The sequence below is a fragment of the Cariama cristata genome, unplaced genomic scaffold (genome assembly GCF_000690535.1).
Source record: "Cariama cristata isolate BGI_N322 unplaced genomic scaffold, ASM69053v1 scaffold37211, whole genome shotgun sequence".
In the NCBI taxonomy this organism is placed as follows: Eukaryota; Metazoa; Chordata; class Aves; order Cariamiformes; family Cariamidae; genus Cariama; species Cariama cristata.
In genome coordinates this window covers 3,439-21,423 of record NW_009601659.1, presented here as the reverse complement: position 1 = coordinate 21,423, position 17,985 = coordinate 3,439, and the positions used below count along the sequence as shown (strand labels likewise).

Genomic DNA, 17,985 nt, shown 5'->3' with positions numbered 1-17,985 from the left:
AAACCCCATTGTTATCATTGACAAACTTTGACGTTAGAATCATAGAATCATTAGGGTTGGAAAAGCCTTTAAGATCATCGAGTCCAACCGTTAACCTAACACTGCCAAGTCCACCACTAAACCATGTCCCTAAGCACCACATCTACATGTCTCTTAAATACCTCCAGAAATGGTGCGTCAATCACTTCCCTGGGCAGCCTCTTCCAATGCTTAACCTTTACGATTTAAGGATGTCATGCTGGGCATGCTACTCAGAAAGGATAATCCTAAACTATATATCATACCTTTAGCCATTCTTCAGCTACAAGATTTAGTTTGATGGAACTTGATGCTAAAGACTGAATTAAGCAAAAATTTTAACTCAGCTGTCCAGAACTAGTGATGAGACATTCATTCAGCAAGCTAAGTTCCACATAACTTTTAACCATTCCTTTCTCTGGGTGCATCTGATCTGCTGACAAATTCCTAAGCAGCACGATTCTGAAATTTCACTAACATCAAGATGTGCAATAAAATATCTAGCATTTATGATAAAACAGAATGAATTCATTGTTTAGTGACATCTGCTATGAATTTGGTCATAACAGAAAATCTTTTATTGAAGAAAAAAAAAACAAATGAAACACTTGAGTAATGAGGAAATTATGTGCTTAATTCAGTTTTCATTGCTTTGCATTCATTTTAAAGGTAGAAAAAACAGGTCAGTGAGTGACCAGAAACTTCAGGTGTTCTGCATGAACTAGCAGAAACTTCTCTAAACAGAAATAAAACTGGCTAGTATAAGGCACAACTCCTTGGTCTACCAACACCATCATAAACATACATGCAAACAAATGATTCCATGCACTAGGGATGAAATCCTATACCTAGTGAAATCAACAATGATACTTCCATTTCATTCAATGAGGCCAGCAAATAATCCAAGTAATATGCAAAACTGTAGGGACAACGCTGCACCAGAGGGACTGCCTCCCAAATATGTAACTATTCCAATTCATACCAGGTGAGAATCTGGTACTCGTTATGAAGTTTCACTTTAGACTTGAGATTGATTACTTATCTGCACTGGTAGAATAGAAATACTCACTTTTTTAATTGATACAGAAAGTAATTTGTTTAAGAAATAGAAATAAAGAACAACAAATGCAGCTCACCAGTATCCCAAGTGCTGATATTGTGGGGAGCACTAGACTGGTGTTCCAGCTGTCTCTTCATTAGCTGGTTCATTGTCAGAGCTCCCAAAGAGCCTCTTTTCATTTGTCTGAACTGAGCTGCAAGTCAGAAATGCAAAAGGATTTCAGGGGCTCAGACAACATGTAGAACTACTCTTATTTTCTGATCTTAAAAGCCAGCATGAGACAAATACTGAAAGGACAATGACTGCTTGCTCTAAGGATCTTGCTCAAGTCAATATGCACTTTTCACACAACTACATAGGGTACAATTCTGTCCCCAATGACATCAGTCATAAGTGACTTGGATTCAGGATCTCATCCACTGTGTCAACTGTCAGTGCCTTTTGTCTCCAAATATCATGAAAGCTCTTTAAAACACTTGGTATCTGTGAAGTGTAAGATGCTACCCCAAAATTCCCATGCTGACAGGTAATAAATGTATACCTGAATCTCACTCCCATACAATGTACCGAGGAAGGAAACTCGGCCTCCTCCCAGCAAAGTATGGAGGAACTGCTCTGTCCATGCTCACCATAGGAAAACAAATTCATGGACTGTGTATCACCAGCACCCTTCATGGGTGACACACCCTGAACAGGCCTCCGAAATACTGACCACCCAGGCGTAACACCTGCACATTGTTCTGAAGTGTGAAGCCAGTATGACTTTGAAGATGAGTCCCTTTTGTAACTTCACTGACTTTCTTCTTACATGGAGCTATCAACCAACAAGCATTCAACTTTTCCTCATCTGGCTATTTACAGTACTTCTTTAAATGGTGTTACTGTTTGCTTTAAAAGATGTGTCTCACTGGATAATGCTCACACACACACACACACAAAAAACCCAAACACACACAAAAAGAATTGTGGATTTAAAATTTAAGACTTTTCTGCTCATGTATTTTCTTAGTGCTTAAAGGGAGGAAGAAACAGATCACAGAACAACTCCTGACTTTCTTACTTTTTTTGTCCATTCATAAGAAAATTCAGTTTGAACAAGCATAATACGTTTGCTTTGACAGTTGAGTCTGAGCAATGTATTTCCACTACTGAAACCAAAACCACTGTTCACAGTACAAATACAGAGTTTTAAGGCCCTGCTTGAACAGGGCATGTGAGACTGCTGACACTCATTTCCATGTGGGAAAGCTTTTAAAATGTTGCCGTAAGTACATGTTTAAGTGCTTTCCTCAACACGGCCTTAAAGCAAGGGTAACAAAGCAAAATCCTCTCCTAATGATTATTTTCATCTGCAATTACATTAAAAATCATTAAAAAGAGCATTAACATAATATCAGGTAGTTTCGTTTTAAAATTCTAAACAGTAGCCAGCTAAGCTCTGAAAATAAACCCAGCATTGCACATTATTAACTGTGATGAAGAAAGGATAAACCACAACTTTCAGAAAGCTCTGAGGGGTTGAGTGTCTTCTAATCTGGATCTACTCAGTTTCTATCTAGGAGTTTCAAATTCAGAGAAAGGAGAGTACTCCCTAACAAAATATATATAGGCCCTGAGTAATAATAAACACAATGATAACTTCAGTGGGAATCTGCACACTGAAACTATTTTAGTCGGTGAAGTAATTTAAGTTTTCCCTCATTATATCCTTTCAATGCATCAGAGTACATTTAAACTCTATTTTTGGTTCAAGTACAAACTTCTCCAGCATTGCTGCAAAGCAGTTCTTGTATAACTGCATTTCTGGAACTGAACCAGACCAAGAGACCATTCCGTGTTTCACTTTTAAAAGTTATATTGCAGCTGCCTTTCACAGCAAATTAGGAGAATAATAGAATTTCCATCATTTCCAGGGCAAGGATTTTAAATAGATGCTTTATCACTTTATCAAGCATAGAATTTCCTGATGAAAGAACAGCAATTAATGTTAGAACTGACAAGACTGCTTGGAGTGCAGATGACTGTCAAAATATAGAAAATTATCTCTTTGAATTTTCTTAACAGCTTTTGTGATTGTAATTAAAAAATTTCATGCATATTTCACATAATCAGGCTACTGTTGAGCAGGTTTGGATTTCCAGGGTTATTTACCTGATTTCTCAAGGACAGCCAAGATTTCAAATATTGATAAGTTAAGAAAAAAATCTAAAAAACAAAAAACCCAGAGAGCTGCCAGCTTTGAACAGTGTCGGAGCCAGGCTGATTGCTGTGGACTAGCACGTGACTTTCCATGCCTATGACTGCCTAGTGGCATAGGGAGGGAAGTTTTCTTTGATCAGGTTTTCTACAAGAAACCAAACAATCATGAAAAGATCAGTAACCTTCATATAGTAGCTGGTGAGCCTTTCATATGTTAGCTAGTGACCTGGTCAATCATCCCTCCATTGCTGTGGAATTCTCTACTCAAGAAGAGAAGTCCAAAGGCAAAATCTTCCTATCACAGCTAATGATGTATGCTTTCTGTGGCCAGGCACTGGCTGTACAAGTAATGTTATCTGTTTGTGTTACAGTCTTGTGCTCAGAGTCCTGATCAGGGCTTATTATGGAAAGCACTGTAAAGACACATAGTAGAAGGTCAAAATTATTTCAGTCTAATTTGACAAGAGACACAATGGAAGCATTCATGTCCCTTTTTGCAGTTGGAAACTGAGACACGCAGAAAGAGGAAAGGAATATTTACAAAGGAATGTAGGCCCAATATCATATAGATACTATTCCTGATTTCATATATTGGAATTTAGAGGAACACCTAGCACTCACTGAAACCAGAGATAGATAGGTCTTAACTGGCACCTCTTTAGCTGCTTTAGTAAGTGACATCTGTATCATTAGGTGGCCAACAAACATACTCTGATTACGAGATGCACATGACACAAGATGCTTGTGGTAAAACTGGAGAGGAAACCTCCGATTTGGAGTACTCATCTAACATGTCTAAAATAACACCTTCCTTTAACAGGCCAAATACTCCTTCCAATCGAATCAGCAGATGCTGAATTTCAGAAATTAAAATTTAACTTTTCTACAGCAATCTGAAATCGCAGTTCAGCAAGACAGTTGAGCTGATCTATCAGCTCACTGGTATCAAAGCAGGCCATAATTTCCCCTCCCTTTTCAAATAGTTAAGAGTCCTGCCCCATCAACCTTTGGATGTGTTATTTAACATGACCTAGATGGACATGCCATTCTGGGTTTTGTCAGTGTTCTAAGATGCTTCCACCTTCCAATGTTGTCTACACCTGCTCTGTTAAGCCATGTGTCAATGTCTACCTAAACCAAGTCAGTTCACTTTCCATTGAAATGGGTATGGGAGTCTCAGATAAAGAGCTACCGCATTTTAGCGAGCAGCTGAGGAAGTGGCATTTCAAGGCACTTTACAAAAATTGCAAATGATTTTTTTCCTAAGGTACAGCAAGAAATGTACTGAAGACCATAATAACAGCCCTGTGGAGTTCTCATCTGCTTCTGTGCACTGACAGTTGACAATGCTTTCTCTCACTGGAAAATAAACATTCAGCTTTAGTGAAATACTGCTTTTAGCTGCTACCTACTCTAATTCAAGAAAACCACATTTGTCAAATTTGCCATGTCACAACAGAAAATCTTGCAGTAACTAACTGCTAAAATCCTGGTGACCATCAGAGATTTAACAGATCAAATGAATGATATCCAACACAGCTGTACTTCCAAGAGTCAATGAAACTCAGAGGAAGGCATTACTATACATGATACACATCTGACCCACAAATACAGCAACTTAGATTTAATCCTCAAACCAGAGGTAAACTTACTTGATATGGAAGAGTGACTACTTGTCTCCGGGACACCTGCTTCAAGGGTCGGTGCAGATGACGACTCTCTTGGCATTTCCAGTGTTGAAAGTCCTTTGGCAGCAGGATCTGCATGTGAAAATTGTGCTTAAACACTCAGTATTTAGAATCAATAAATATTTTCCATCTGCTTTCTCCCTGGATGCCTTTTTCACATCTTTTCAGTCATCCATTCACAATCTGGCATTCCCAGCAGTTTTAAAAAGATTCAGTGTGTGTGTCCTAAGAATTTTTACAGGAGGCACAGGGATCTACTGCTTAAAGTCACTTTTTAAAGGAGAATTCTATCTATGCTCTTTAGAGCTCAGAAATAATAAATGCACACAGAGTTTGATTTTGATCCCACTCTCAGAGTGATTATCAAAACCACCAACATGGAAATAAGAGAGGTACCACTGATGTAAAGCTAGTTTAAGTGACAGCTTAGCAACTTTTAAAAGCCTTTTCTCCAACATGTTATAGGTTTTCATTCAAATGGCTGCTGATTTAGCAGTTATTCCTAAAGATTCAAAGAGTTTAAGATTCTATCATTAAAAAGAAATTAAGCCATTAAAACTAATGTTTTTATTTTATGATAACTGACACGGTCAAAACAGGAAGAATAAAGCAAAGAAATTTTCAAGTGTTGATGGCTGGTTTCAGCATATGCTATAAAAATGAGTATGTATCTGTGCTGTAAAAAGTCTCAGACAGGAAACTCTGTAGCCCAGCATCGTGCACTTGAAGAAACAACCCATTTGGATATTTAATTCAGAGATCAGTTTTATCAGAAGCCCTTCTAAAACATATTGAAGTGTAATAGGCTGAAAAAACTTGGATAAGACTTTGAAATTGTCATCAGCCCATTATGATTGCGATATTAAGCCTACAGAAATGAATTACAACACGTGTTCTCAAATAAACTAATCAATAAGGCTAAACACAGCAAAACAGAACATAAGACATACATTAAACTACCCAAGTCACTAAATTACCTAGTTATCTGAATTGCTTGTATCAATCTCTAATGTAAGTGAGCACTTAATGAGTCATTGTGAATGTTTTGTTCTCCCCTTGGATGACATACTTAGATGCATGCAGCCAAATGATCATCATATATGCTTTAATCCTAAATTCCTCATGGTGTTTCAGAACTGAGACAGCCCTTCCAAGCAGTTTCAAGGATGACAGTGTTAGTTACTGCATGAAAACTGACCCTTACTAATAGTCAAAAAAGCATTCGAGTCTAATTGCACAATTGTTTCATCACCATCCTTCTCTAAGAACTTATGTGAAAGGTTCAAAAGCACTTGTCTCTCTTTTGTTTTTACAAAACTTAAGCGGTTCTTCAGCTTACTGGAACCAAAAATGGGATGATAGGCCTGAAACATAAAGGGAACAGCATAACTATGATCACACTGAATGATTTCTCCTTGTAAAAGTGGAGTATCATAACAGGAAATTATACTATGGTTGCCTCTGAAGCAATTAAGAAAGAAGAGGTCAGGAATGCATAAATATTCCCCATCACTTCACTGACAACAAAGAACCAAGGCCTGAAGGATTCTTTCCTTTTTTTAAACTAGTATGTTAAAAAAGGACTGGTAAAATTCTAATAACTGAAAAATTCTGAAAAAAAAAAAACAAAACAAAAACAAAAACAGCCACAGAAGTAAAGAGGCAGCAGCATATGGTTTTTAAAACTGTTTGACACATCCAACTGTTTTCTCCACCTGAAAAAACTTAGTAACAAAACCCCGTGTTGAAATGACCTGAAAAAACTTGGGATACACAGAAATACTGTATGGCTTTCCCCACACTTGAACTTTAAATCTTTAACACAAGCCATGTAAACTTTGTAGATACCCAATACAAAGAAGGCTACAAAAAGTCTTTAGTGTATAAAAACAAAGTATGTATGTATGTCTGATCCTAAGTGCAAACTGTGGTTAATTCCAAGAGCTCTTAGTTCTGAAGTCTACAGCCTGCTCAGCTTCACACTTCGTGATTCAGTTTGCTTTCCACTGCCTTATGCTTGCAGAAGAAATAAAGGCCAAAAATCACTACGCACAAAAAAGAATCAGTGTAGCATGGACTAGATTAGCAGGATAAAAGGCACAGAAGTATGTCAATTTTTCTGACTCCCCGCATAAAGAGGCCACAGAGTTTCACTCCCTAACTTGGATATCAGAACCTATATTTTTGTCACTGAGCTCCACTTCCTTTTCAAATGGGCCCTCACACATGCACAATACCTGTATGGTTAGTACATTTCTTGTGAGAAACAGACACCTGAAAGCTTTCAGCTAGCTCAGACCACATCAGATGTGATACATACACATCTCTCCTTACACAGGTCTGTTACTAAAACCTTCATACAGTAATAAGCCTTTTGATTGGGTCAGTGATTGAGCTCACCTGTCTCCTTTTGCTCTCCCAACTTGTCAAGGATGTTAAAGGAAATGTCCAGGTATTCCCTCTGAATAGCACTCACAGCAATCTTCCTCTGCTTCCTCTGGCGAGGAACAATCTGAATCTTAAATTCTGACTCCTCAGTCTCCTCTTCTTGTTTCTGCTCCGTGTTTTGTTCAGTGTCAGACTCTACGTTGGTATCAAGTTTATCACTTTCTGTTTGGTTTTCAGAATCTTCAGGGACTTTAATAAGGACTGTCTTTACATTTGGGCTTGGAATTGATCCACTAGGTCTAACTTCCTCCATGCTAAGCTCGGAGTTATCATCAAGGGACATTTCTGGAAGGGCAAATGACTTCTGCAGCAGGTCCCTTTTCTGTTTCAGTGTTAGTGGGTTCCCACAGGGCATGTCCTGAAGTTCTGGTTTAACTAACTCTGAAGAGTCCTTTTGATCTTTGGGAGAAGTGGAAAGCATCTCCTCTATTCCTGCTTAAGCATTGTTGCTTGTATCCTTAGAACTGAAGTCTTTGGAGCAATCTTCAATGCTGAACTGGACTAGCGGAGTTGTGCTGAGGCTGAGTGCAGAGACATTGATAGGAGTTGAGGGAGACGATGCAGCAGTTTTGCCAGAGACCTCATCATTCAGCTGGTTTGTTGTTTCTTCTTCATCGCTCTCCACTATTCTAAGGGGAGGAAGTGGTTCAAAGACTAAAGAATCACTGTCTGAAGTGGAGAGTACTGAATGCTTTTCAGGACCCGATGTTGAGTCAGAGGACAAATCTATCAAGTCTAAATCTTCCTTGGGACCAGCAGGTTTAACTGGAGAGTCCACTTTCACTTCATAGGTTTCCATGCAGTTTAGCCTAACTTCTGGTATGACAGGTCTTCTTGTTTCCTGGAAACTCTCTGTACGGGGAAGATTTTCTTGTGCTTCTATATTTTCAGCTTTAGTAGAAGAATTCTGCCGAGATCGTCCATAATCACTCTGCCTGTGTATGGCGTAAGCAGCAGGGACAGATGGTTTTTCTAAGTCACATCGGTCTATGCAGGACTTCCTGCGATGTTCATCTAATGAAAACAACAGGGAGTCTGCATTCCCTATATCAAGAGATTTTTGTTTTAGAGAGCGCAGTTTTTTTTTCTGAATGCTTTCTTCTCTCACACAGCGTAGAATACTGTCTTGTAAGGCCCCCGTCTCTCTATATTCAGCCAGCTCTATTTCACCTGATTAAAACAGAAAGAGCTAATACTACCTCAATTGGAGACTTCTGGCACATATCTTCATCTTTATCTCACAATTCAATGCGACTGGCATTTCAAATACAAACCCAGTATTAGTCAAAATTGTCTAGATTTTGTTTTAACCTCAGAGCCACATTACATAGATTTTTTACAATTAACAACAACAAAAAAACCTACTATTTGGATAATAGAGTTTATCTAAATACTATCCAAATTCTACTCATCCTGGACAGATGTACCCTGAAGATAGACTGTTTAACTTTATGCATTGAAAAGAAGATGGCACAGGCAAGTAATTTCTACAGACACTTGGGATGGCTGCATTAGGCATGATGGATGAAAGAAGAAATCAGCTACACAGACAACTCTGAAGAGGTTTCAAAATAATTTTGGACTACAGCATTGGGGACATCATTTGGACATCAGCGTATATTAGAGTACACCTACATGTTATTTAACTGCAGCAAAGTGGGCTTAAAATGGATCCTTCTAATTCAAGAAGCAAGGGTAACAATAGCAGTGAGGATGTGGCAGCACGAGCCTGAGATCAGACAGTGTTCAGAGAATTTTGCCTCCCAGTGATCCTAGACCCCAGGAGAGTCTAGCAACTACCACACCACACAGCCATACCTCCCCATCCTAGGTAGGAGTAAAGTAAGCACAGTTATACTTGCTGGTATTACCACTGTATTGGTATTTTACTATGTGAACATACTCATTGAGAACATTGTAAAAGATTATGACTGTTGTTATTATGAATGACATTGTCACATAAAACAGAATATTCCTGATCATTATTATCCCCATATTTCAAAATGGGCCACATATGAATCACCATGCAAAAAAAGCAGTGAGAAAAGTTAAAGTAGATCTTTGCTCTAGTCAGAATAATCATCCCCCCATGCAAACACCTCAAAGAAAAAAAGGCAGATGGATGGTGGTGGAAATCTCTTCAATTTTTTTAGAGTATTCATTTCAGAAATCTAAATTTGAAAACAAAATCCTTCCTATTTTTTGAAACCACCAAATGACCCTTTTTACCAATGGAAAACCATTGTTGCAGCAGCAACAACAAATTTGCTTACCTTAGAGTCCCACCTCATCAAAAAAATCAAATTCTGGGAAAAAATAAATTTGAGTAAAAATCTTCAGCCCAATGGTGGAAGAAAATTGCAATAAATCTTCTTAAATATTTTTACAATCAGGAGAACTTAAAGTTTCAGAAAACAACTGCAAATATTTATACTTTGGAGTGCCTACTGTCAGATTCCTGTAAGAGACTTTTTAGAGAAATAAGGAGTACTTGCTCTCAAAAGTCAGACAGAGTGTTTTGTGTAATTTTGTGTTCAAATTAGGCAGTGCAACAAACTCTACAAAGAAAGGCGGTAGCTTGAAACTAAGAGTAGGAAATTGTATATCTGCATTAGTTTATACCAACAAAACAATTCATACTTCTCTGAGCATTCATCTCAACTGGTTGGTATTTCACCATTTTGCTGCCCCCAATTCTTTTCAGTCTTGCAAAGAAAGTTTGAGATTCTTTATTGCAAGGTCCAGTTGGTGTATCATGAATATCAGATTCATCAAAAACACTGTCTTCCTCTGCTGGAGAAAGAAAAAACTTTATTACTCTTAAGAGAGTGCAATTCCTTGAATGAAAAGCTGTCTATGTAACAAAACCTCAGTTACTTTCAGTTAAACTTGAATTGGAAAATGAAGAACCATCTGAAGTTTGCAAAAAAATTTATATCCCAATTATAACTTTGCCGTTCTTGTCACATCTTGAATTAAGGTCAGAAAGGACAGAGATAAATCAAAAATGGATTATAATGCAACAAAAGTTACCAAAAGCTTTTACCATTCTAAACTGATCTTTTCTAGTGATAATAATACAGATTCTTTAGATGGAAGAAATACAATAGATTTGAACAATGACTGGAGTAAATAACTTCTATAGTGCTCAGTGAGAAATGATAAATTGAAGAAGATCGAAATTAGTACAAGAATTGCAAGGTCAGTAATAAACCAGCAAAATAGGAAAGTGAAAAAGGAAGAAATGGATAATCTTGGGCAGCTGGTAATAGTAATAGAGTAAGATCTAAGAGTACAAATTATGAAATTATTGATCTAAATAGTAATAGTAAAACATTATGCTTTCATTTGAGACCTGCTTCTTCTTCCCCTTGGCAACAAATGTTTCTTCTCACAAGATTTATCATCAGCTCTACAACAGTCTCTACACTTGCCATGATCCCCAGAGAGTTTGGCAGAAAAATTAGGAAAAAGGTTCAATAGTGGGAAAATCCATCTTTAGCATACAGATTCTTGCTGCCTGACAATGAAATCCTCATCTGTTCATCCTCTAAACACCACTTTTGATGATGACAGCAGCACACACATTACCTGACCAGAGACTAAACAAGCCTCTTTAGAAAATGCAGGAAAGGCTTCAACTTTCCAAGTCCCTATGGAATTACATTGGCTACTTCTTGCAGGTGAAACAAAACTTTTCTACATCCTCTTTTTCCGCAGCACTTCAAAGGAGAATCAGCCCTACGATTAAGTCAGCATTTAGAGAGTAAAATTTGCCCATTTATGGTCCTTTACCTCTGAGCAGCCCAAAGCCCTTCACTACAGCTTTGGAAAGCAAGTAAATATTATTCTCCTTACTTTAAACATAGGGAAATGATGAAGTGAGACACAAGGCCACCCAGGGAATCAATGTTGGATGTGGGATTGGAACACCAAGTTTTCTAAACCTAACTTGGCACTTACTGTGAACAACAAGCTGGGTACTTAGCCACCTCACTTTGTCTTAGAAATCAATCCAGAAACCAAATCTATTTTATAAATGTATTATTACTACCCTCAATATTATTAAGTGATTACGAATTAAGTCATTTACTCAGCTCAAAACAAGACAAATTCATAGTAAGTCCACAGTTATCTGAACCCTCTTAGCCTTCCTCTAGCAATACAGAATGTCCAAGTGAGTGAGAATATGCAATACATTGTTTACATCTATTTTAAGGTTGCTTTAATTTGCTGGAGCCGACTAATAGGGTGTTCAGGTAAACAAAATTTTGTGTCCTTGTTCTGCTGGATATCTTTTCATGAGCAACAAGCAGCAAAAGAGGCAAAGGTACCGACATGCTTAAAAAGTGTTTCTTGTATTTTTCTTTGGAAGAAGAGTTTGCTGCACACTAGGAAGATTGTTTGAGAAGGTGGATGTAAATAGCAAATAAGCAGCTAAAAGGCAAAACAGCTGAAAGGCACCTACAGATTAACATCAAAGAATCTGTTAAACTTTGATCATAAACAGTTATCACATAATAAACTTCACAACTGTAAGGACTAAAAGTCATTTCAAGCCCCAGCTTTCCACCAGTTTACACCATTACCGTACCTCTGCTACAGCTAGCAAGCACAGAGTTAATAATTGGATGCAGACTCTAAGGGTTGAACCGTTCTCTTCCACCTTTAGACATCCACATCATATACGTCTGCATGCAAGCTAGTCAACTGCAGCTCCTTTTACAGAGAAAGGCAACTATAGACTGAATTCATAATTTTCTCTTTTCAACATCAAATATTTGCAACTATGCCATGTTATTATAAAGTATAATCAGAACTCAGTGTCAGGCTGGTTGCGCACCTTGTGTGCAGGCATGATCGCTTATATTGTCATAGAAAAGGCCAAGGACTATCCAGGCATGGTGACTGAACTACTAAGTCTAAGGTACACTCCCTCCAAGAGATGAAAGACTGCTGTGCTATGCTTATCCTACAGAGAAATTGTGTTTCTTTTACTATAGATGGCTATAGCTGGTCAGTTAAGTCACACCTTGCACTTAATCCTGAGTATTATGTTCTAAAATTCAAACCATGTTTACCCATTTCTACAACATCTGCAAGATGTAATGAATTAAATCAATGACTATCATATAAATGAGAGTGTTAAAAGTACCTTTTTCCTTTTCACTGTATCGGCTTATGTTACTGTTGTCACTATACAAAGGACCAGCAGTTGCATGGGGCTTGCAGCTGTGATATTGAGCATTGAGGGTATTGACTGTGATGTGGATTAGGTGAAGTACAATCTTGCTGATTTCACAGTCTCTGTAGGGGTACTGTTTAGTGAAAGAGAAAAACTTCAACTTAAAAATCAACTTTTCTCCTTGGATAAAGATTTAGGCAGTAAAATAGAAAAATCACAAAAATATTGTCAGCTGGATGCCCTTTGCCTTCCTTTGATCATACATTTCTAAACTCATCATAAGAAGCAGTACTGTTTTCAGCTTCGTACTCAGAATTATTTTTTAAAAATTAAATATTACTAACAGGGATTTTTTAATATATTGTTTTCCTGACTTTTGTATTACAAAAGGTCTCTCATCAGAACTGTTCTCCAAATACTCTATTTCAATCAGCACATTATCATTCATTTCTAGTGTCTCCACTTCCTTTTATGCCCTATAGACCTGCTAGAAATTTGTTAAGCATATCAAAAGTATTCACAGCTTAATTTTAGTTCATAAACACATTATATTTTAACAACACTTCCTAAAAAGCATCAGTCAACTAAAGAATACAAGCTGTGAAGCTGACTCCCCCATTTAAAGTTACCAATTTTTTTAAAACTAATTCTAAGTAATTCAAAATACTCTTCACTGGAACTTAGCATCTTCCTATTTTCAAATCTATATTTTTCTTTCTCGTGCAACCATGTGAAAGACAATATAGACAGCAAAAGTCATAGGTCAGTAGCACAGATGAAAACCTAACTACTCCAGATGTTGAAATTAAATGCAGTGAGTAAGCAAATCAGTGTTCTTTACAGTTCCTTTCACTTGCAGTACAGTTAGGTGTTCCCTATAATAAATTTCAAATTCAAGTGTAAATTTTAATGTAGACAGCATCTTTTTAAGACCACTCACCTTATAGAGAATGACAAGCAAAGCCTTTAACCAGATCTGCCGAATGTGAGGTTTGAGGGACCACAGGGAGCAGCGAGGAGGCTGCTGAAAGTAATGCCTTAGTTGAGGACAAGTGCAATATTTCAACACCTGAACCACCAAGGGAAGAAGATGTTTTCCCAGGCTGATGTTATAGTCCATCACCTGAAAAGAATATTAGGACAGGAGTCAGCTCACCCAAATCAAAACCACTGATGTTGAAAAGCAAAATAACTAATACAGTTGAGGTATTAGTTAAGTGAAAAGAAACAGATGTTTATAAAGAAGTCTCACTATCAGTTAGAAACTTTCTGCCAGCTTGTCACCTTCTCATTTTAGCTAAATAGGTAAAATGAAAACAAAAGAAGATGTGTTCTGAAAGCCTTTCATTCTGCACAGTCTAAATTTTAACATACATTGGCAAGTTCATAAAATATATTCTGCTGGGATAGCCTTGTATTATAGCACAAGTTGACCATGCTTCAATAGACAAAAGCATATTAGGTATATCGCATGTTTAACAGATAGGATGCAATTATGGGTTTGGGGGGTGGTGGTGTGTATTTTGGTTATTTGGGGTTTTTGTATTAACACTGTATTGCCAGTTTTCATTATTTTCTCATCAGGCTTGCAACATTAGCCATTGGGGGTTTTTTTAAGCCCCATGTTCTAGAATCAGGTAATGAGACAAGAATCCCACTCTTCACTGTAGTAAAGGTAAAGGTAAGAGTGTGCCTGCAATGTTATGCACAAAGTTTAAGTGTGCAAATCCTAAAAGATCCAAGAATAAAGCTAATGAAAAATACCTTCCTCTAAATAAAATGCTCAACAATTTTAAGTGGTAGTGTTGCTGCAGACAGGTTGCTATTATTACTGCTAGTCATAAGCCTTGCCTCCATCATGACCCTTGAAGATCATCGTGCTATTTGGTGCCTATCCTAGAGGTTTGAATCCTGATGGTTAGGTGCAGTGTGGCCATATATTCCCACTACCCTGACACATTTGTGTTTTCAATTGAAACTGCATTGCTATTTTTCATTATCTTCCCATCAGTCTTGCAACATTAGCTATTTAAAGCCGTATGTCCTGAAATCAGCAGCTAAACCAAATCATAAGAAGGATCCACAAATCCCTTGTCTCTGACATTGATTTTACTAGTTGACACCCAGGAAGGTATAACAGCAGGTCAAGCAAACTCTAGCACAACCTCCAAGATATAACATGACCCTGCAGCTTCACTGGACTTAGTGCTCCTTATCAGGAACCCTGTACATCTAAAGAGACACAAATATCGGTTTCATCCACATCATCCATTTTCTTCAGGTCTATATTTATTTCTTCGCTTTTGTTTTTATTAGAACAAGGGGATGAGCCTAATTTACAAACACAGAATTCATCTCTCAAGTTCCCTCCTGAACAAGCTGACTAGCAGTTTTTCCCTGTAAAATTCTCTAGTTTGACATGCGGCTATCTCAAATTTTTGTGCTGCATGCATAGAGCTAAACAGATGAATCTCATGTCTATCCATGTAGGGTTAGCCTGTCAAACAGATGATACATTATCACCAAATATGGTCCTATCCTGCAACGCCTTGTCCCCTCAGGGTGTAATACAGTTGTATGCCAAGGTTAGGAAAAACTTATCTGTACAAGGAAGACAGAGCCCTCCCTTAACACAGCACATACTGTAATGCAGACATCTATTAATCTAAGACCCATTTTTTACATTATCACAGGAAGTTCTGGAATAAGTGATGTTGCAAATGCTGAGCAGATCTCAGCCTGGGATGCTGAGCAGAGCCCAGCACTGCTGGCTTTCCCACTCCGACAGGCTTGTACAACATTGCCATCATGTGGGGCAATACCACAATGACTGCAAACACCAAAACTTGGCCACCTCTGCTGCTAGAGACAGAAAAAAGCATTTTATGCTTTCAAGAATTCAAAATACCCTGATTCTATGATGCAAAATACTAATAGACATTTGATTTTTACTTTTTTTCCTTGAACTGACCATTCCAACCAAACTTGGAATTAAAATCAAGAAACTGACAAATCAGCCCAATCCCAACCTTTATGGAGCTGATTGGGGAAAGCAAGTATTTATGACTAGGGGAGGAAGTGTAACTGAAATGTGTCTCCTAAGATTTCCATACTGAGTTTTCACTCAGTAAATGTATCTTCGGATTGCAAATAACGTTTCTCTTGCAGCAAAGGCAATTCCCAACACAAAGCAGCCCTCCAGCTAAGAAAACAAATCCCTCTGAAATATAAAGTTTTGATGTCTGCTACATGGACAAAAATCCTGGCCTACTGAAGTTCTCAAACTCCATTTGATGTCAGGGAAGCAAGGATTCAACTATGTAGCTTTGCAAACAGAAATGGTGAATTTGGCTATCATGAAATATTTCAAAGGCAGAAGAAGAATGGCAGGGGATGATATTTAGAGTTGCAGTAGGTAGTACTGCTGAAAATCAGGTCAATTATGATTACTGAAGTTTGGGAATCCAAACTTGGAAAACATGGAGAAGAACGTGGAAGATACTGCCCTGTGATCTAAACTGTCACTTCCAGACTCTCAGTACAACAGTAACAGGCCTGAATCTCCTTTTACGTGCTTCAGCTTAAAACTGTACAAATGAAAGATGATTAACACATAGTAATGCCACTCTGAAACAATGGATCAGGATGCCTTTGCAGCTATCCAGTTTGCATTAACACCTTCTATTTTGCTTGCTGAAGCATGGATGCCTGACTTCTCCATGACTATGAAAGTTTATCCAAGTATCTACATTACAATTGACTTGGAAAAATCACTGATCCCTATGTATGAACCAGAAAATCCTGATAAAAATTGCAGATACAAAAGAGGCCAGGATAGCTTTGAGCAATGTTTGAAGGTTACAGTGGACATTTTAAGAGCTGGGGCAGGGGGAGATATGAAATTACAGCCCTCTCTCCTCTAAGTTAATCCTTTATGAGAGACTGTGATAAGGAAAAAGTGTGGAAGTGATGATGATGCTTCATTGCAAAAAATAAGAATACTCTGCAAGTGTGAAATCTTTTTCAGCCTAGCGTTGCCAACTTCTCTGAGAATTGACTGAGCCTTTGAAGATCCTTGTGAGTTAGGCAATTACGGTCCTCCTTACAAGATGGAGAAAGAAGGCACAAGGCACAAGGCAAGAATGTGCTCAGTCATTTATCATAGCAATACAGGCAGAAGTTTGTCATGGTGGCATCACTCCCTAGGAAAGGGAGAACAGAAAGTCCTGCTGTACTCTGAGGAAGAAGGAGAATGAGTCTCCTGCAAAGTGAAGAATGTTGAAGACTTTACAGATCATTCACATAGGGAAACAAGAAAGAGCACATGGGTCCCAGGTCTCCTGAATGGGAAAGGAGGAAATGACACATGAGAAAAGTAAGGCATTCAAACACTAGGTAAAGAGGGCAAAGAGGTTTGGAGCAGTCTCTAATTTTTCATACAGTGGTACTATTTGCGTGCCTCCACGCGCACAAAACTTATCTCTATGCCAATGATGCAGCAAGTTTAGAGTATTAGTAGAAAGTTATAAATTAGCATACTTCAGTGCAACTATTTACTTTTTAACTGCAAAGCAAAAACCTACAGCAAGCACTTGATTAGGCTACATGGAGTCTTCTGAGAGTAAAGAAAAAGCAGCCATCCTTGTTCCCAAATTCTTCCACCAACTGAAGAGGTGTTAAGAAGCTTTAAGTAGGATTACCACACTAAGCCATTATTTTGGTACAACGAAGGCTCTGCTACCACCATTTCAACAACAAGCAATGAGAAATAGCTGCAAAAAGTAGTAAGTTCCTTCACCTACTTGTGCTATTCCAGCAATAAAGGCATTAAAGCAGGTCGAAACACGCATTTTTTGTGGTGCAATCATGAAGCATCCTTCCTGCTTCTGCTGATCATAACCAAGCAGGACGTACAGATGGCGCTTGACTGTGTTGAAAGCTTTAGCGCTGCTGATGTCTGACTCAGCGCTGCTTTCATCCTTTGCCATGAACTTCATTAGCACAGTAATGAGCTGGTGGACAGTCTGGTGATCAATCCCAGCATCCTCTGGCAGCAGGTCTTTTATTGTATTATCATTCTCTGGGGACGGTTGTCCTATTGGCAGAATAGAGACATTGGTATCACACACTGGATAAGACTGTAAACAGAGTACAAAATACACTAGAATTATTTTCCAGAGTTCAATCCTCTGTTTCTGCCCAAATACACATGGTGAAGCCACAGGAGACAGGCATTCTCCCCAAGGAGGTGGTAGAGTCACCATCCCTGGAGGTGTTCAAAAAACGTTTAGATGTGGCGCTTCAAGACATGGTTTAGTGGGTTTAGTGGGCATGGTGGCATCGGGTATACCGTTGGACTTGATGAACTTTGAGGTCTCTTCCAACCA

At 38.2% G+C, this 17,985-nt stretch overlaps 1 protein-coding gene across 1 annotated transcript in view; it reads right to left on the bottom strand.

Moving 5' to 3' along the window:
* LOC104169585 (protein unc-79 homolog) overlaps positions 1–17,736 on the bottom strand; it is a gene marked incomplete at both ends in the record, with an annotated part of 29,640 nt that extends 11,904 nt beyond the window's left edge. The window contains 7 exon segments of the mRNA XM_009710535.1: positions 1,155–1,271; positions 4,930–5,037; positions 7,366–8,583; positions 10,054–10,203; positions 12,569–12,731; positions 13,539–13,721; positions 17,401–17,736. Of these exon segments, the coding sequence (XP_009708837.1) occupies positions 1,155–1,271; positions 4,930–5,037; positions 7,366–8,583; positions 10,054–10,203; positions 12,569–12,731; positions 13,539–13,721; positions 17,401–17,736 (2,275 nt within the window).
* Between the last annotated feature and the right edge of the window lie 249 nt (positions 17,737–17,985).